The sequence below is a fragment of the Trachinotus anak genome, unplaced genomic scaffold (assembly GCF_046630095.1).
Source record: "Trachinotus anak isolate AG129_WGS33_773 ecotype Australia unplaced genomic scaffold, CSIRO_AGI_Tana_v1 ptg000016l, whole genome shotgun sequence".
In the NCBI taxonomy this organism is placed as follows: Eukaryota; Metazoa; Chordata; class Actinopteri; order Carangiformes; family Carangidae; genus Trachinotus; species Trachinotus anak.
Window position 1 is genome coordinate 15,264,049 of NW_027273867.1, and position 20,367 is coordinate 15,284,415.

Below are 20,367 nucleotides of genomic sequence, written 5' to 3' on the forward strand. Positions count from 1 at the left end.
GGTGACCTAACAAACATGATTTCGACCTTGCAAACACAATATCTCAGTATCGCCTTACGGGAACTAAATTGGTAACCTGGACTGAAGGACGAATTGAGTAGATTTTGTTGGCTAAAGGTCAACGGTCAAGGTCACAGTGACCTCACAAAACATGATTTTGGCTTTGTGAGCGCAGTATCTCGATAAAACCTCAAGGGAATCCCTTCAAATCGGGCATGAATGTTCACATCGACTCAAGGATAAACTGATTAGACTTTGGTGGTCAAAGGTCAAATGTCAAGGTAACGTGACTAACAAAACATGGACTTGACCTTGTGAATGCAATATCTCTGCAACGCCTTGAGGGAATTTCTTCAAATTTGGTACAAACGTTCACTTAGACTCAAGGACCCTCTGATTAGACATTGGTGGTCAAAGATCAAGGTCAGTGTGACTTCACGAAACACTTTTTCGCTATTACTCAAGACTTCAAACAGCAATTATGACTAAATTTGAATTTCTTTCAAATGGTTCATATTTTATGACTGGATAAACTGGGATGCAATGTGAAACTAGTCGGAGTGGCGGAGGCATACAACCGCAGGGCAGTAATTCTAGTTTGAACAATGACAGCAGGTGTGCTCTGCTTCATCAGATTTTTTAGTCTTCCGTTACTGTTTGATATTTTCCCTGTTGCAAAAATGGTATTTTAATCTTGCAAACCAGATCAACTTGTATGGTGAACACACGATTACCAAAGGTTATACTGTACAGCTGGTCACGACATTATCCTTAGTTTAAAAAAGCAGCAGACATGATGTGCCAAAAAACGACTCAGTCTAGACAAACTATCCTGGCTGATGAAGCATCACAGCATAATATACTGCCTATATTCCAAATGTATCTAATATGTCAGTGATCATATTATGTAAATTCCATCTAATAAAGCAGACACACATTTTAAACATGAACTAAACACTCAAGAAGTATGGCTACAGACCTGCACTGAGTATTTCAATTGGTTCTGCCATCATATTGAAGCTTTAACAGAATCATACATGAGTTTGATAGTGATGGCTGTTGTTTTGCATTTTCTATGATGAATAACTCCCACACGCTCGTCTATATTAGAAATGGATTCCTACTGTGTGTGGTACTTATTACATTGAAACTTCAAGGCTGGCACAATTCCACTGCAGCTTTGTCTGCACTTGCTGCTTAGCATAGAGAACTCTGTACCATCTGTGGTGTCTGTACCGATACAAATCACTCATCATTCACAAACACTGCAGAATACAAGACACAAATAACCTGCAGTCAGTTTATCTCCTTCATCTTTCAGGTAAGAGAATATGAAGAAGAGATACATTCCTTGAAAGAACGGCTGAAGATGTCTCATCGCAAGCTTGAAGAATATGAGCAGAGACTTCTGTCGCAGGAACAGCAGACAAACAAGATCCTGCAGCAGTATCAGAACCGTCTTGAGGACAGCGAGCGCCGCCTGAAGCAGCAGCAACTGGAGAAGGACTCTCAAATCAAAGGCATCATCAGCAGGTGATTCGTGTAAAGGTTCAACTAGAGCTGGCAGAAATTAGGCTGTATTTTAGGCTGTGTTTTTTTTTTTTTTTTTTAATATAAAACTATGCTCTATATCATAATTATATCCAGCTGTATAGCTGAGTGTGATGAAACTGAAGTGGTGCATTTACCGCAGAGACACTCAACAGTCACATGAACGCTTCTCACGTTCATGTGACCTGAGACAGCAACAGTTCACAGTCTAACAACAATCCTTGCTGCAATTTATGGACTGCAGTTGTAATCTCACATGTTTGAGTGCTACAAGGAAACAATACATAGAAGTAGTTAAACACAGCTACAGGGAAAATTCAAGCAAAGTACAGATGTTTAAAAGTAGTGATGAGCTTTACAAATGTCCCATTAATAGGAATGTTTTAGGTCTGCAGAATAAGAACAAGAACTCAACAGAAATGTTTTCCACTGGAATAAAACTTGCAGGGTGTTATATGAATCTGATTTTAAAGAAATAGTTCAACAATTGTGGCAATACACTTATTTGCTTTTTGCTGAGAGTTAAATGAGAAAATAGACATCACTCTCATATCTGTGCTAGAGCCAGGAAGAAGTTAGCATAGTGTAGCATAAAGCCCAAGAGCAAAGAGAAATGCAAAACCAGTAATTTGTAGTTTAAGATGGAGATATTCCAGCTCTTTCAGTTTTTGTATGGATTAAATGAGGTACAACATGTTAATTATTGGGCTTTAGACACGCTGATTGTCTTTATGCTAAGCCAAGCTAATCACCTCCTGGCTTTAGTACCTTGCTTAAAAGTACCCTGTGTGGTGCGAAATACCATCAAAAAGTTCTTACACTAAAAAGAGTGGTGTACCAATAAAAGCATAATGCAACAATGTGCAGTGGGAAGCATGTGACTTAAATGTCAGTCAAGCTTCTGCTCAACTGAAGAGACTAGAAGAACATATGAATGAAACATAAATGTCATATTTTCATCACATTTTCTACATTGTTTTCAACATGCTGAAGTTTGACTGGTACTCTCAATTACATCATCTTGTTGCAACCCCTTCTTCTGTGATGGTTAAATAGCATCTGGCTGGAAAATCAGTGCCACCAGCTGTTACCCAACTCATAATACTTGCACAACGACTATATTTGGATGGAAACACTGCTTTGTGCCCACGAAACAGAAACCAACAAGGAACCCCCTCATCAATACATTGCTCCATACCTTAGCACCACTAGCGGTAAAAGGTATCCACAGGATATCTTTAACACACAAAGCAAGCAAATAAGCATATTGTATCCAAAAATGTTGAACTATTCCTTTAAATGGTGCCGAAAAGTTATGTAATATTGAAAAGCATACCCAGTAGGCTCAAACTTGGAATGAAACACATCATTTTTATTTCAGTAACTTGAGGACAGAGAAAAACCAAGCCAGCCTATTTCTGATTGTAAACATGTACTTAAAAGACAGAAAAGCGCAACCTCTACTCAATGAAATGTTCATTCGGCCACATAAAATTTTCTGAAAGCCAAAGTTTTGTATAACTGCAGCATTACAGCTCACATCCCATCTCATTTGGTGGAAAGCCTCCTTTAGTTAACGTATACACTTGTACTCTGTTTCCTCTAAATTAAGATATGGCAGATGGGTGCACACTTCACTATCCTGCACACACAAGTTTTGTATCAGCTGAATTTGAACTGTCTTAACAGTTCTAAAAGAAGTTCAGATTCAGCTTCAGGATGCTCTGAGGATAGCAGAATCATGTCAAGACCTTAATATCATCATATGGCCACATAATCCTACAGTAACTTGGGAGAACACCGGCTTCATAATTCTAATTTTGTCAACCGGTATGTTTGTTTCTATTTCCCTGTTGTCAGACTCATGGCTGTGGAAGATGAGCTGAGAGGGGGTGCCATTCCTGATATTAAGCCTCGAATCCTCACAGACCAGGTTTGTGCCTGTGTCTACATCTTTTATCATCCCTAGTCGCTAAACCAGTCATGTCCTAAAACAGTTTGCATCATTCTTACATCATATCCAGAGCATTTGCCAAAGCCAGTGCAGGGAAAAAGCTTGCAGCTTTCATGCAATTCACCTCTTCCCATCTTTTCAAAAGCACATTTATGTCACACCTGAAATAACATTTCACCATTTTACTGCACACGTCTGAGGGCAGAGTGGAAAACATAGTCCCAAAATCCGAGAGCTGGATGGAGTTTAAATTTATCTAGGTTGATTCTTTGAAGGAATAGCAAGTCTTCAGCACTGAAACTGAAATATAAGCCAATGGCACACAAAAAGATTATTATTATACCACAGAATGCATTCGTCATTAGAAAAAACCTTGACTGTGAGTCATCTGCAGTGTCACATTAATTCTTCAGGGCTCAGCTTCATGAATGCACTATGTGGGCTGGATTCTGACGCAGGTGAAGAGGCTTCCTGTGTGTACGTGTCTTTCTATGGTTGTGTGGACAAATTTTGGTTTAAAACCATCCTTGTGAGGACATTTTGTTCTGTCCTCACAACTACAAAGTGTTTGAGGGTTAAGACTTGGTTTTAGGGTCAGGGTTAGGCATTTAGTTGTGATGGTTAAGGTCATGGTAAGGGGCTTAGAAATGCATTATGCCAATGAGTGCCCTCACAGCTAATGTTAGATGTGTGTGTGTCATTTATCTTGAAATAACTCTAAAGAAACAAGCTCTCAGTATCAAGGGCTAATACAGTGGATCCAGTGTCTGCTGTGAGACGGTTATTGTTTTACACCAGACTTCTTAAACAAATATGAGTGCGTGACGAAGATAGATCCAAACTCTGCAACAAAAATTTTAGTCTAGGAAAGGAGTTTTATGTTGGCAAAGCAGGATTAGTTTGTAAGCCGTCCTCTCTGGCTCAAAGTCACAGCTATGAGATAAACACACACACACTCATCATATTTTGTTGCAGTGCATGGAGCCCAAGACAAAATAAAATTAAGTGTTGAGAAATGCTATTCCTTCAGAGCGGGAGAGTCCTGTTAATTACTCTGTGTGAGCATGAACAGTTCTTTCCCAAAGACCTGAGATTATAAGAATAGGTCGACATTTTGGCTATTTTTTTTTTTCCCACTCACTTTCTTGTGCAAAGAGTTGGATGAGATGGTTAATACAATTCTCATGTGTGTACTGTAAACATAAAGCTACGCTCAGTAGCCACTAGCTTAGCTTAGCACAAAGACTGGAAATAGAGAAAACAAAATCTGCCAAACAGCACCTCTAAAACTCCTTGATTAACATGTTACATCTGGCTTGTTTAATCTGTACAAGAACTGAGGTGTGAAAATGACAATTCAGCAGTTCTCAGGGGGGCTTATGTGCTGGACTATTATTGGTCAGGAGCAATGACTTACTTCCTGGATTCTCTGCTGGTTGCCTGGCAATGGCTCTTAGCCAAAAAATATCACAAACCCCTCCTTAAAATGTTGCATTACCTTCACACAGAATCAAGCTAGCCGTCTCCTCCTGTTTCCAGTCTTTGTGCTAAGATAAGTGCGTGCTGACTCTATCCCATAGACATGAGAATGGTATCCACCTTCGCATCCAGCTCTCGGCAAGAAAATTTTATACATTTAACCCAAAATGTTGAACTATTCCTTTAAACTTGCGCCGTAGTGACGCTATAAACGGAGATAAGTTGTAATATCATCTGTTTTCTCTCCCTTCAGTCTATCAGCCAGGGCTATGGTGGGCACCCAGGATCCTGACTGCCAGTTTCAAAGTGACCAGAGTACATGATGGTCATTCGAGCGTAAGAAGACTGATTCACATTCTCTACAAAAACCCCATGAAAACAAAGCTCTGCAGTGGATCCAGCATGATTACTGAAGGCTTCATCTCACAACATTCTTAAAAAAAAAACAACAACTTTGCACATATTCAAACTTTGCCTGTACCAGAACTTGACAATCAGTTTAGTGTGAGGACCAACATGTGCAGCGAATCTTCTGCACATGTTGACTGAAATATAAGCCAATGCCACAATAACGGCAATACTGAACCTAATGAGTTTCTTTATTTAATCGGAAGATATATGTAAAACACTGAGGATGAAGATGGATTCATAATTTTCCCTGCTACAAGCAGCACACTCACTTCTCACTGTAGTGGCTGCAGACAAAATGTAGAAAAGGCTTTTACAAGCACAATATCCCCTCATGGTGACGCCTGTGACAAGCAACAAGCATATTGTTAAATTATTTGCCATCTATGATCCTCAGATGCAGGGCCTAAGGAAAGACCTACTGTATATTACTATTTGATTCTGATTAAATCATTTAGTAATATATTTTCACTGCAAAAATATTTTCACTTACAGAGGTTGTTATCATTATGATTTTTGCATCTTTTTGCATCCATTATAGTATAGCCATCCTACCTATATCGATGCCAAACAAGTCCTACAATCAATTTAAGTTATTTTAACTGTTTTAAACACAATCTGAATCCTCTCGTTGGGTTACATTTTCTTTCGGCAGACAGTGTAAAGCCAGAGCTACAATCTCTTGAATTTCAGTGTATAGAAGAAGTATTTCTTAAAGCTACTAAAAACTTTTGATTATGAAAATATTTTACAAAAATAATCTGAGATTAAAAATGTGTTTTGTTCACTTTGTTATAATAATAGTGATGATAATAATCATAAAGTATGTATATAACATTTCAAAACAGTGCTACAAAGTGCTTCATAAACATTATAGACATTATATGTAGGCATTATAATGCAAAAATGTAACTAAATATAGAAAAAAGGGGGCCCTCCACCGATTTTACACAGTAAGGTCAGTTTTCTTGTCATTGGGAGAACTACTCAGCCTGTGGAAAAGGATGTAAAATGTCTTCCGTGGCTGTGGACAAAGCTTTGTCAAGTCAGGCTTGGGAAATGTATGAACGAAAGGCAGCATTAGAAACATGAGCATTTTCCAAACAGAGAAGGTCTAATTAAAAAGGTAATAGTGGTTGCATTATGGGAAACGTAGGACTCAGCTTTTTGGAGCTTGACCCATGCCCATTTACACCTGGGTGATGTGTACCTGGATACATTACTTGGATTATATCATACAGTCCACAGGTCTTGGCATTTATACCTGGTATTAATAAGTGTCATCATTATCTTGATTCAGGTCTCAATATGCAAATTAGTTAGGCAGCGCTTAAAGAGGGACAGAAGGTCAGTGACGGCCATCATTCATTTCTAAATCACTTTTTGCCAGGGAAGAAGTTGTATCTTTCCTACAACTTGCTTAAGCTATCGGGAAGAACAATGTGAGCCAGACCACCTCCAGATGTGGTTTGGCTGATCGAATCAATCTCGCAATCTCGCTCTCTCCTGCTTTGATTTGAACCAACTTTATCGAGGTGTGGGAGTTGGGGAAAAGAAAAAAAAAAAAATCGCAGTAATAATTCAAAGTAATAATTCAACCTGAAAAGCGATGAAATCAAGGTCTTTCGTCTCTCAGCCCTTCATGTCTGGCATTTTCTTTTGTTCATGTTAATTTTGTTGTACAGCACTTTGTAACATTGATTTGAAAAGTGCTATATAGATGCATTTTTATGACTATGGTTATAAACATGATGTGCAACTGAAAACGAATCATTTTATCGCGAGTAGTGAATTACTCATCTGTTGTGTTTAATGTTTCTGAAGCATAGATGTGCAACAGTTCTGCATGTGCTTTTTAAATGCGAGAAGGAGTAAGTCAGTTTGCTGTCAGATATTATTCTAATGTATTAAAAAAAACTTTGACTTTTTTTTTTTTTTTTTTAAATTCAACCTGCTGACTCTTCAGTTTTTTCAGAAGAGGGTGGTATTCACAGCCTTTTGCATTATACAACATGAAAGTTCTGAGAGGATCGGACAGGACTCGCAGACAAACACAACGTGGAGAGCCAGTGAAAACAACAGAACTATAAAGAGTTTCCAAGCAGGGATATGTAGTATATGTGCATAGGATTTGACTGCCTTACAGTCTGCCACAGGGCCCAAAATAACAATGCCAATACAAAAGAACTTGTACATTTTGTATATAAAATGTCCTTTTTTGTAGTCAGGTGATGAATTAATAAGCAGTGTGTTGGTTTACTCTGTATGTTAGTCAGAATCATTTATATTATGAATTTCATGGTTGTTATAATTTATCTTAACCTATTGCCTTTAAAAAGACATTTTCTTTCAAGATAAATATCAATGATACAAAATTATATGTTTATGTTACCAGAAATGTATAAAATAGCTTAATGTATATCTATTCTTATATGTAAAATGTATTCAAATCAAGGGTAGGCCTTCAGGCATGCTGAACATGTGGTAAACACTGATTCTTATATATTATACTCTTAATGCTGCAATCCAGAAACTATAGTGCTATGAAGTGACTGTATTCATGGGATGCGAGCTGACAAGTTTCCCAGCATAGCACACTTCTGTTAAAGATGAAATAATATGACAAATTCTTAAAATATCTCATCTATGTCGTGTAACCAAAATAGCAGTGGTGCTTTCAAGAATACTGGATTGCAGTTTTAAGTAATCTTCTTTTGAAATATGCGTTTATTTATTGGGCCTGCATTGCAATACAGTATTTTGAAATGTTATATTGCATTTCTGTTTTCATTTTATGTGAAGCTGCAATCCATAAATTGAGAAATATGGTTTTAAAGGACATAAAAATATATGTTATGCCCATGTATTATGGAAACTTTCTCTGTATTAGCTGCAGTGGTACAGTGTGCTACCTCTGAAATCGTGCCCTCTCATTTCCCTTCTCTGCTGGAATTAAGGATCCTTATTCTGCTTTATATCACAACCTGAGTGGATACTTTATTCCATTTGACTAGAAAAATGTTTTTATTTAAGAGCCAATGCTAAGAAAAAAATTATAATTTTGTTCATAACCAGATGCAAAGTCAGGTTTGATTTTTGGTTGCTTGTTCATTGCTGTTTTAAGATTTCCTATTTGAACCTTTTGCCATCACAGGGCCATTTCTAAAGTTTGTCCTGTTTACTATTGTATTTAAGTGCCGTTACCATTACATTTTAAATCTTTTAGTTATGGGTTGAGATTGATTGATTGTGTTCAAGGTATTTGTCAGACTCTCAGGTGTTAGAGGGGAACACAGAGACATCTTTTAATATCTTTAATGCTAAAACACTGAAACACAATCTTTGGCAGGTGAGCATTAAAATTAAATACATTTTAAAAAGCACATGAAATGAGGGGTCTGTGCTAAGGCAACTAATATGCTTTTATTTTGGTTGGTTACTGATCCTCATCTCATCTTATAAATAGTTCAATTCACACCTTTTTGTTTCGTATTATTTGTTGCATAAAAAAAGGGACAAGAGTTATATTTCTTGGTCCGAATAAAAAAAATGTGACAAATGCTCCATTGTAATAAAACTTGGTAAGAAATATAAGTTACTATTGCAGATGTGCTTTATGTTTACAGAATCTGAATTTTAGAGGATGTATGAACCTTTGTTGACCCGATGGAGAAGAGTAACTGCCGCTTTGCTGCAGCTAAAGCAGGACCTAATAAATGAAATGAGATATTGTGTATATTTTGAAAAAGGGTATTTAACATCAATCAACATATTTATGTTTCTAAAATGGATGTATAGCATTTAAAAATGAAACAAAGTATTTTTCTTGGCAGCTATTATTCTGCACAATTGATCTACTGTGTCACAAATATATATTTGGTGGGGTTTCTGACTTGAATTAGGCCTACTGGATGTAATACCTTAATTTACTTGACATTTCTTTTGAAATAAGCCATGCCCCATGGATAAGCCATACCCTCCAGTCCCCCTGATGTTGTATGGTGGATGTTTAATGTTGGTAGTTTTATTTACACTGGTAGTTATTGTAGGTATGATTGCGCTTGTAATGATTATTATTAGTGATTGATATGATTTGTTTTGATGAACAAAGGGAATGTATTCATTTTTCAGGTGATTTCTTCCGAGTGATTTAAATAAATTAATAAATCCCTAATTGAAGATCTTTTATTTTAAGTAGTGAGCTACTTTAGCTGCTTTTTAAATCTGTCTGCATATCGGGTTGTATATAGGCTCATATTTGCACAAGCTTTCCATTGTCTTTGAAAACTGAAAGTAAAGTAATATCTGAAGAGTGTTCTCTGGATTGGAGATTGATTGAAGAAATTCAATTAGAAAAGATGGAAATGTGGCTGTGGGAGTGCAAGGGGAATTTTTATTATTAAGACAGCCTGGGGTTGATTTTCTGTTTGCAATGAGTGTTGCAGTGCAGCAAAGAACATTAGAGGATTACAAATCAAGGGGTGCAAGTCTTCTGTCTTACTCTCACTTCATTTAGATTTGGTTGATAAACATTAAAGCTGCACTAATCGATATTTTTATATTAACAATATGTTAAACATGTAATGTGAACATTGTTGTGCATAGTAACGAAATCACAGAGAATTATCACCTGACTCTGCAGTTCTCCTTACTTCTGCGGTGCATTTTTAGACTCTTTTAGCTAACTGCTAATCAACTTTACTGTTTCACTCTCACCAGTCTCATCAATCTTGTTTTCAGCTGCACCAGATAAACCCACTTTATGATACCTGCACTCACCAAATGGCAAAAAGACACATTTAGCAACTGGCAGACATAGCGAAGCATTTAGCAGCCAAGGAGCCAGATATTTCTCTTAGGAGTTGGTAGACACTAAAAGCTGAGCTATGAGAGAGTGAATATTCAACTTACATTCATCAAGTAGCTACAAACATACACTCAAAATGAATGCTAATGTTGCTCCACAACTGCTGGATGTGTAAATATAGGCAACTGTTTGTTAACATGTTTGCCATATCTACCTTGTGAGCAGTTAAAATGCCAGATGTTTTGTTTTCAGCTTGGTCTACTGCCCCCAAGTGGCCCAAAATAAAAAGCTCTGGCAAGACTGCCGCTGACTCAGTGCTCGGTACATTTCAATAACAACATCTGCAGTGTCAGTCGAGCTCTCTGCAGTATACCAACAGCATGAATTGCTCAAATTAACACCTTCTACATGGTTATCGACTTCTGCAAGCCTCCGCAGCTCATTTTCTCACAAAAAAAAAATGAAGAGAGTCTCGTAGAAATGCACCATGGCGTGCCACCTGTGTCAACTTACAGCTCTGTGACAACCGATCATACTCCCTCCTCTCAAGTCACCCATCACAACCCAGCCTAGCTTTCACTCTTGTCATGTGAATGGCTGAGTAGAGAGTGGGATGTCAGTTGCCCTCCAACAGAGATGATGCGAGAGGACTGCAGACAACCACCTGCTTGATACACTGCCCTACTCAAGAAAATGAAGGTGAATCAGTTTCACAGCTCCCACTGCTGCTTCACTTTCTTCTCAGTCACTATCACACATTTCTCGTCAGGCTCATCATGTATGCTTGTAATGTATTTATGCTTAGTCAGCTGTTATATATCTGCAGTGCAGCTCGTCTGCTATGCATGTTGAAGTCAGCCACATTTTCCCCACACAATCAATCTTCAAAGAATAGTTCAGCCTTTTCTGAAAGGTGGTATTCGTATTTGTTCGTTTATATTCATTTAAAAGTCTGAGCTGTTTTTAAACTGCTGAATTAATAAGAGTATTCAGTGTGTTATTACAAGTGCGGGCTCAGTTTAGGTCTCAATCAGTTTTAAAAATTGAACAACTGCACCATCTTGTGGCCTAATGGGAAAACAGAAGGCAGAATAAGCTGTAGACGCCTTTCCATTATATCTGCCATACATTATCTTTCAATTTTGATATTAAATTACACATTCCAGGCAGTGTTGAGTGACAGGTATCTGATTTAAAACACATTTATCTAGAAAATAAACAAAATTCATCAAGAGATTTACCCTGATATACAGTAAGATTTGAATAACCTGCCCACCAATGTTAATTCTCTGGACAACAATTTGGGTGTGGTGTTACAAGAAGAGAAAAGGAAAGCGTTCTTTCAAATAAACTGACATCACCTATCACCAGTAAAGCTACCATGATATTCAGATGCCATGTTTCAGGGTGTTTATGCTTTAAGGTCCCGACGAAGGACATTCATCTTTTAAATTTTGAGCTGTGAGATCTGTGTTTATCTTCTAGCCTCCACTTTACTCAGAACTCCACTTCATTCTACCAAATTTAATTAAGCTCTGTTTATCCCAGTTGTTTTTGAAGTAACATCATGATCTGACATTTTAATCTAATTGTGAATTGTGTAACAATATTTTATCATTAGGTCTGTTTGTCTTTCTTGCACTGATGACCTTTGACTGTAGCGAGTCCAAGTATCCCGCATCTTGTATCCAATGTACAGTATAATTTGTACTGAACACTAATCCATTTCAAGTTTTTAAATCCGTTTAAGTTTACACAAGCACACTGCACTTATATTACTAAGAATATAAACTGATTACCTGTTAATCACATATATTGTACATGTATACTGAATTGTCTCTTTAAACAAAGTAGCCTATCACAGGGAAGAAAGACAATGTGAACACAGAATTCATAGATAGGTCTAAAAGATATAAATAATTGTGGATTTTTTTAAAAACTATTAACTTTATTTACTTTTACTGCACATTATATATGGTGCAAACTGACTGAGTGTAGAACAAACACAATAAAAACATAGAAAGTGCAGGTTAAGAACTGTTTTATTTATTAACGTCTAGTCAAACAAATGACAAATGTTTTCACACGTGACAATCTAAAACCAAGACAATCACAATCCAGACCTACAGTGCAGCAATATTAATTCTTCCAAACTGCAGTAGTAAATATTTGAACATTAGTTTCACACAATAGTAAACTATTGTATAGTATTTTATGTCAAATACTGTAAGTATTACAATAGAAGAAAAGGAAGATGAGACCTCAGGCAGAACTCAAGGACATCTTACAGTTAAATTTATAGTAAATTAGTGAATCCACTTTCCCATGTTTAAATCTTTATCATGGCATGAATAAGGATCAGATCTTCATGCAGCCCATTCAGACAACCAAAACTGTAAATCACGATTCTCACAAAAGCTTGGGTGCAGCCTCTTTACAGCAGATCTAAACTATCCATCCTGTACATCCTTAGAGGAAAACACTGGCCTTTCTTAAGTACACAATGAAAACTCTTGAAATAAAACATCATTCTTATCACCCTCTTATCACTCTGAATGTTGGTATAAAGAATAAGATCAATCTGTCGCAGCTTTACAGAGTGGACACTACAGTTGGAAGTGTTGATAGTGGTGTATATCTCCTTGTATCAGAGTGGGTTATCTGGCTGTACACGTTGCTGAGAGGAATAGACAGTTGGCCAGCTTGTGCTGATCCCTCCTCAGAATTGATGCCATAGGGCATCTTGGACATAATAGCCAGACTCAATTTGAAGAGCACATTATGAAGAGCCACGCGGTATTCTTTTCTAACCAGGCAATAGATGACAGGGTTGAAGCAGCTGCTGGTGAAAGCCAAACAGTTAGCCAGAGGGAAAAAGTATGTTTGAGCCAAATAGAATGAGGTGCTGATATCAACAATGTCAAGTTGGATCAGGACACTCCAAAGTGTGAGGACATTGTACGGGAACCAGCAGGCGCAGAATGAAAGTACCACCACTGCCACCGACTTTGAAATTTCAGCCTTTCGCCGAGAGTTGCTGCCTTTCAGCTTGTGGCGACAGAGGAAGCGCAGCAGAAGCAGGTAGGAAAGGATGATGGTGGCGTAGGGCAGCAGAAATCCCAGCACCACGCGCAGGAGCTGGTTTATTCCAAGCCAGGCCGTGCCATCTGGGAAACGGAGCAGGCATGCTGTGTCATTGCCACTGCCCACAAGGCTCAGGTCTGCAAACACAGCTCGGGGTGCCGCTGCTATGAGTGCTCCAACCCAGATAAAAGCTGTGGCCACCGGAGAAGTGCAAGATCTACTGCACAGGGAGGCACTGGGTTTGAGAGCAGTTGCCACATAGCAGTACCGGGTCAGACTCATAGCTGTCAGGAAAAAGCAGCTGGCAAAGACATTCAGCCCAGTGAGTAAGGATACAGCCTTGCACGTGGCCAAGCTAAAAGGCCAACTGTAGTCCAGTGCAATGTCCACAGCCCAAAATGGCAAGGCTAGGGAGAAAAGCAGGTGAGCCAAAGCTAAGTTGAACACAAAGAAATTGATGGTTCCTGTGGTGATGGTGTGAGTAGAATAAAGCAGGAACATCACTAGCAAGTTCCCCAAGACTCCTGCAGTGGCCACAATAAAGTACACCACAGCGATGACTATTCGTAGCCAGAGGGACCCATCATCAACACTCTCTAGTCCACTGTAAATACTTGTGTTGTGGAAAATCAGGTGGGAGTTATTACAGGATGGGCCTACACAGCTACTCAGGATTTTGTTGAAGAGCTCAAGTCTCTTGAAGTCAATGTTTGACATTTTGGCTACCCTGAAGGCAAGCTGCTGCCGGTTAAGGTTGTCCAGTTATTATCTGAGATGTTTCCGCTTCTCCTCCTTGTGCCAATAATGAATCAAAAATGTAAGTTCTGGTTGTCTGTTTATTAGCTGACAGTCATCTATCCCTGCAAGGAAAGAGGAAATTATTATTGCATAATAGACGCTGCAGTTTATGAGTAAATAAGTAGATTAGCCTTGTCAGATAAACAAATTACACTAAAGTGTTACCCACAGAGTTAGATAATCCAATTTAGATCTCAAAGAAACAAACTTCTCTGGCAGGAAATATGAATAAACATATGAAGTGATTAAATTAATTTCAGCCTTTGAAGTGTAAAGCCTGTCAAGAGTCCTCCTAAATCACTTTTTTTCATCATGCAATAAAATCTACATAACATAATTAACATGTAAGGCACAGATATCATTTCATTGATTCCTCACAAGCTTTTTTAATCCCTTCATTTATTCAATTTTTTCTACAGATGTGGTCTTGACATGTTTTAAGTCAACTAAAGACAAAAATTACCATTCAATTCTGTAGTTACATTTATTATTTTGTTATTTGTAAGAGCAAAAATTCTACTGGGTGGGAATTCAGTTTAAAATTTGTTTATTAATTCTCACATTATGAATTTATGCCAGTACATTTCATCATCAAAACTATGTACAAACATACACACTTGAACACAATGATTCTGAAGCTAAATGTTTAGTAGTGCTTAAATAATCCAAGCTACCATTTATTTCCAACCTTGTGACTCATAAACAGTGTAATAAACAACCACACCTAAACTTTGTTAAATTTTATTTTAAACTTACAGAGAGCTCTATTAGACTGTGGTTTGCTTTGCATAAAGCTCACAGGAATAAAACAGTAAAATAAATAGACGGAATACAAGTATATTTAGGCCCTGATAGGGCTGTTGATTCAATTGCTATATGTAGAAAAAAAATCTTACCTGAATATATAATAAAGGAGGTAAATCTTCAAAATGTCAACAGTTGTTCTCGTAGCCACCAGCCCTGCTGCACAACATGGAAATATCTTGAAGGCGGCCAACAACAATGTGGTTGTCACCCACCCTGAGTTCATGCCCCACCCAATCATAATTTTCACTCTACATATTCAGACGGGAAATCACCAGTCCCAGTTCTACTGAAACACCAGAAAACAAATACGATTAAGATGGACTCATATTGTGAAACAAACAACTAAACCCAAGAAAGGAGGAAAAAACCCGACAGAGAAATAACTGCTGTTATGTGAATTAAGTGGGGAATTGGCCAAGTAAGGTGTATTTCAGTTTATTGTTTTCTAGTGAAGAAAGAAATCCTCTTTCTGTTTCCAGTCTTGACACCTGAACAGGAACAGATTCTTTTTTAAGTTACTCCTCCTCCACATGTTATTCAGTTTAATCCAAATTTAGTAACATAGTCTGACGAATTGTTATTCAGGAAGACATTACCTGTCTTAACTCTTGAACGCATCATGCAATCAAAGTTTTATTTACATAACAATCCTGCAGCATTTTATGGCATTTTCACTTTCAACTGACGCTACAGCAACGGCATGAATTTAAGTGGCCATATCACAGTTGTCATAAGTCTGACTCATCTTAAGTGTTGTACAAAGCCCTGAAATGAAAAGTGTGTGCTCTCTGTGTGCTGTCTAACAGTGTTTAGAAATTTGACCTTCCTGCCTTGTTCCTATCTGTAACTGTAACCTGATGTTTTGCAGCCCAATAGTGTTTTTGTTGTTGTTGCGCATTATTTGATTTTAGCTGGTTGTAAAGCACTCTGTAATTATGAGAAGTGCTACATGAGTAAATGAACAAACAAATAAGAAATGTACCAGGTGGGTGCTTGTCTAGTTTATTTTTGTTTAGATTTTTACTTCTGCTGGTGTTTTTGACAAAATTAGAGGTTTTCTTTGTCCTTTTTCAACCAAACTGTTTATAAGAATTCTGGGAATCAGCTGCTGGATTTATCATTTATTCTTGCATTTTCTACATTTTTAACATTTACACATTTATTGCTCAGTATTCTTCACTTATCCTCAAAATTAAATGAAGCACATACTGTACAGTAAGGTACAGTTAACTTTAAAGCCTACTAATCTTTCTTCAGAGAAGACAGTTTGTTAAAGTCTTAATAGGTCTCTCTGGGTCTTTGTATAGAAGCTGCAGATAACATATTGACGGTGGTGTTGAAGGCACTCAGACCTTACATACAGGTGAAAAAAATGACACAACTCTGACAGAAAATAAAAGTGCAGCAAAGGTTATCCGTTTTATTTTTTTCTATTTATACCTTCGGTGTTGCTTTGAGATTAGATTGAGCAGCAGAGATGCCTCTTCATTATAAATCGTTGATAGTGGAAAGAACATCAGCAGTGAATGACTAAATGAGATTAGCTTGGAATAGGCGGAAGAGTGGAGAGGTTGATTAATGCTGCTCTGTCTAAACTGAGCCATCTTCATAAACTAGCTGGACAAACCATGCAGCTCCCTGAGTCTTCATGTTTTCATTGCTACAGAAACAACATGTTAATTCCAACCTGTCTGTTTTCCTCTCTGCCACTAAATAAAGGATCCTGCACATTGACTGAAGCTTTCAACATAATTTTATTTATAAACAGACAATGTTTTGATCAGACAAGGATCTTCCTCAGGTCTGTAAAGTAGCAGATTAATTATTGCCTAATATTAACATGCAAAGCTGCAGATCCGTTGCATTTACAATTTTGGTATCTATCTTATTCATCACGTGTAAAACTCATAAATTAAAACTTTATATCTCGTTTTTAAATCAGCACAAAACTCGTAGTGTAAAAATGTCAGGTTGTAGTTTCACAGGGGGTTAAGTGGTTGACTATTATTAGAGCTTTAGGTACTGTCCAGTGGATTTAGTTATCTTTAGACAGAGCTCGCTGTTCCCCCCTGTTTCCAGTTTTTATGCTAAACTAAGATACCAATCTCCTGGCTGTAGTTCCATGTATAGTATATGCATCTTCTCATCCAAGTCTCAGCAAGAAGGTCACTATTTTCCAAAATGTCAAACTAATTCTTTAATTGAAATCCTTATCAATGCCTTGTTAATTATTTTATCAGCACAGTTCCTGATTCCTCTACCTTCAGAATGTCTTTCCTCTGTACCCCCCCCCCCCCCCAAGTCCCTAAAAATGGCTCATCCTAGACACACCTATCTTAAATTATTTTATAAACTCTGGGTGAAATGAGACTGAAAGGCAATTTTATACCAGTGTTGTTACAATGATAAGATGTCCAAGAAAATTCACATTTTATGCTGACAAAATTGAATCAACAAGGTTTTCACCTCTGTTATAAAAAAGGCCATTTTTGACCCTTAAAACATTGGGAACGTTAAAACACTTTCGCATAATATTTGTGGTAACAAATATGAACTAAAAGTACACAAAAATGTAAAATAAAGAAAATGGAGATATTTTAATGGAATGTGCCTATTTCAACCCACATTTGGTGTCATAAATTTTGTATTTACCTTTTACAAAAAACAAATCAGCTGTTTAGGTGTATTAGTCTTTTGGGTTCCATTTAAATAACTGGATTATATACTGGAGTCCATGCTGTCTCCACCACTGTGATGTGTGCATCTCTGAGCATGCCAGCTGAATTGTGCCTTGGGGAATGGGGAGCTCTCTGAGGACAGCAAATGTACTAAAACGACGTGACTTTGTCGCCACCCCTTGTAAGAATTAGAATACAACACTTGTGACAAGAAGGGGATGAGGCCCCCAGTGGGCTCCCTTCAGCGCTTGCTTAAAGTGAGCCCCCTGGTGACAAATGCCTGACCTAACAACAAACAGCCTGAGCCCATTTGTTCAGTGATGGAGGGCGAAGTTGTTCAGGAAAGGAATATATCATACATACAAAGAGAACAAACACAGAGCCTTACTCTGTAAAGTAAAATTGTAGGAATGCATGTAAAAGACTGTACAGAACATAAAATACTGTTCATTTTGTAAATGATTAGTTTCGGTGGGTGTGGTGATTTTGTTGCTGTTGCCACTTTATCATTGTTACAAATCTTGTTGTAGGACCTTGTAAAACAGATAATCCTAATCCTGATCATAGTAACACATCTTCAAATGTCTAAACCACACCAAATGAAAATCCAGTTCAAAAAAGAATTTGTGCTATTGCCATGATTTTTGCACCACTGAAATTAACAGGCAGCCTAATCCACAGACCTAACACGTAAGTGGGAGGTGTTGATTTACTAAATTAAAAATGCAGAAAAAAGCAGACTTGAACTGACAATGCAATTGGTAGAATCTCCAAGAGAGGAAATCACTGTTTCTATTGTTCAACAACAAATTAAAACTGAGCTGCACAAAAATATAGAGATACATTGCAAATTCAACACTCATTTGCCATTTTATCAGGCACAGGACGTATAGCAAGAACTCATGCAGACTAATGCAGCAGCTCTGCAATAAATCCTACGGGTCAATCAACACTTTTCCAAAACAGAGCAAAACAGTGAAAAACTTCTTCTAGTCTGTCTTGATACAGTATTCAGGTGCCCGTACAATCACTGAAACGGGTTGTGCTTGCTGTAATCATTTCTCTTGTTCAGACTGGTCATTGCTAGATCCCTCCCTAATGTTCTTTGATCGTAAGTGAAGGGAGACTTCTGTGAAAAAATGCATTCAAAAGTGTATTTCAAGTTAATGTGGCCCCAAACCATGTGTTTTAAAAAGGAAAATCCACTCACTTGCCAGTTCCACCTATGGAAAACAGCCCATACAACTTTTCAGGGCTGCCTTCAAACAACAGTCAGGTGCATATAAAGTCATTAGTAAATAATTTAACCACTAAAGCCATACTACAGCTTACAAACATAGTCACATGCACTAAAATATTTGTGCAATTAGGTCTAAATGGAGGAATCAGGAGTTTACTAGCCTGTGAGTCAACCATAGTCACATTTTTCAGCCATTAATATTAGCTTGAAGCCTTGGTGCCAGAGCAGCAACAGACCAGGAGCTTGTTCGCCTGTTGACTGACAGCTGTGAGCTCTTCTCTCATCCCTACTGATGTGCAAAGTATTTCTTTTCAGTATACTGAATTAAGAAAGGTGTGTTCAAAATATTTGTTCACTGAATCGTTCAGTGCTTGACCTGTGCTCTGACAGTGTAGTCCCACTCACTGAACTGAAACACGGCCAAACAGTGTATACTCCAGAACTCTTACAGTGCATCCGCTCCACTTTTTCCACATTTTGTTATGTTACAGCCTTATTCCAAAATGGAAAAAGTTTGCTTGAAATTTTTGCAAATATATTAAAAATAAAAAACAAAAAAAAAAAAAAAAAAATCACATGTACATAAGTATTCACAGCCTTTGCCATGACACTCAAAATTGAGCTCAGGTGCATCCTGTTTCCACCGATCATCCTTCAGATGTTTCTACAACTTGAGCGATCGAGGCAGAGGGGCCTTAGTCAGGGAGGTGACCAAGAACCCGATGGTCACTCTGACAGTGCTCCAGCGTTGCTCTGTGGAGAGAGGAGAACCTTCCAGAAGGACAACCATTTCTGCAGCACTCCACCAGTCAGGCCTGTATGGTAGAGTGGCCAGACGCAGCCACTCCTCAGTAAAAGGCACATGACAGCCCGTCTGGAGTTTGCCTGAAGGACACTCCCCATCCAACCCGATGGAGCTTGAGAGGTTCTGCAGAGAAGAATGGGAGAAACTGCCCAAAAATAGGTGTGCCAAGGGTGCTTCAACAAAGTATTGAGCAAAGGCTGTGAATACTTATGTACATGTGATTTTTTAATATATTTGCAAAATTTTATGCAGATTTTTTTCACTTTGTCATTATGGGGCATTGTGTGTAGAATTTTGAGGTAAAAAATGAATTTAATCCATTTTGGAATTAACAATTTGGACTGTAACATAACAAAATGTGGAAAAAGTGGAGCGCTGTGAATACTTTCCGGATGCACTTTTTCCACTAAAATTAGCGGGTATAATCAGGGTTTTTAAATGCTGAAATACCTGCTAATAAAAGCCGATTTACCTCTTTTCCACCGTCTTTCTGCTCAGCTGAGGACACACACAACTGCAAGGAGCGATGTCATGACATGCACTTAGACCACACACACAGAAGCAGAGGAGAAAGAGTGAGCTGCTAGCTGACCTGCAAATTGGTAAAAGCCTAAGTGTTGGAGCCTCTGTATGATATGTTTTGATCGGTGATTATGTGTTTTTAAAACTTTTGGAGTTGTATCTACAAGGTCAGTGTAGCTGTGGAGTTTCTGGTGTAACAGCACCGTGGTGGACAGGTGACAGGCCTGTGTCTGT

The 20,367-nt window shown here is 37.9% G+C and overlaps 2 protein-coding genes and 1 long non-coding RNA gene across 9 annotated transcripts in view; 1 reads left to right on the plus strand and 2 right to left on the minus strand.

The window, feature by feature from the left end:
* Nucleotides 1-6,782, plus strand: part of LOC139633981 (ras/Rap GTPase-activating protein SynGAP-like) — a 39,424-nt gene extending 32,642 nt beyond the window's left edge. For 6 of the 7 annotated variants that reach the window (XM_071500180.1, XM_071500174.1, XM_071500178.1 and 3 more), the window contains 3 exons: nucleotides 1,322-1,533; nucleotides 3,412-3,484; nucleotides 5,238-6,782. In XM_071500180.1, the coding sequence (XP_071356281.1) occupies nucleotides 1,322-1,533; nucleotides 3,412-3,484; nucleotides 5,238-5,276 (324 nt within the window). In that variant the 3' untranslated portion in view covers nucleotides 5,277-6,782. The remainder of the gene's footprint in view (nucleotides 1-1,321; nucleotides 1,534-3,411; nucleotides 3,485-5,237) is intronic. The other variant, XM_071500179.1, reaches the window with a different exon arrangement.
* The window catches only part of LOC139633983 (uncharacterized), a 65,762-nt gene that overhangs the window by 5,908 nt on the left and 39,487 nt on the right, over nucleotides 1-20,367 (minus strand). The gene's annotated exons all lie outside the window — the stretch shown is intronic.
* Nucleotides 9,417-17,155, minus strand: LOC139633982 (relaxin-3 receptor 1-like). Its single transcript, XM_071500182.1, has 2 exons — nucleotides 14,978-17,155; nucleotides 9,417-14,143 (listed from the first exon to the last, which is right to left on the minus strand). Exon 2 carries the CDS (start codon nucleotides 13,998-14,000, stop codon nucleotides 12,792-12,794), a length of 1,209 nt encoding a protein of 402 aa, XP_071356283.1. The 5' UTR covers nucleotides 14,001-14,143; nucleotides 14,978-17,155; the 3' UTR covers nucleotides 9,417-12,791.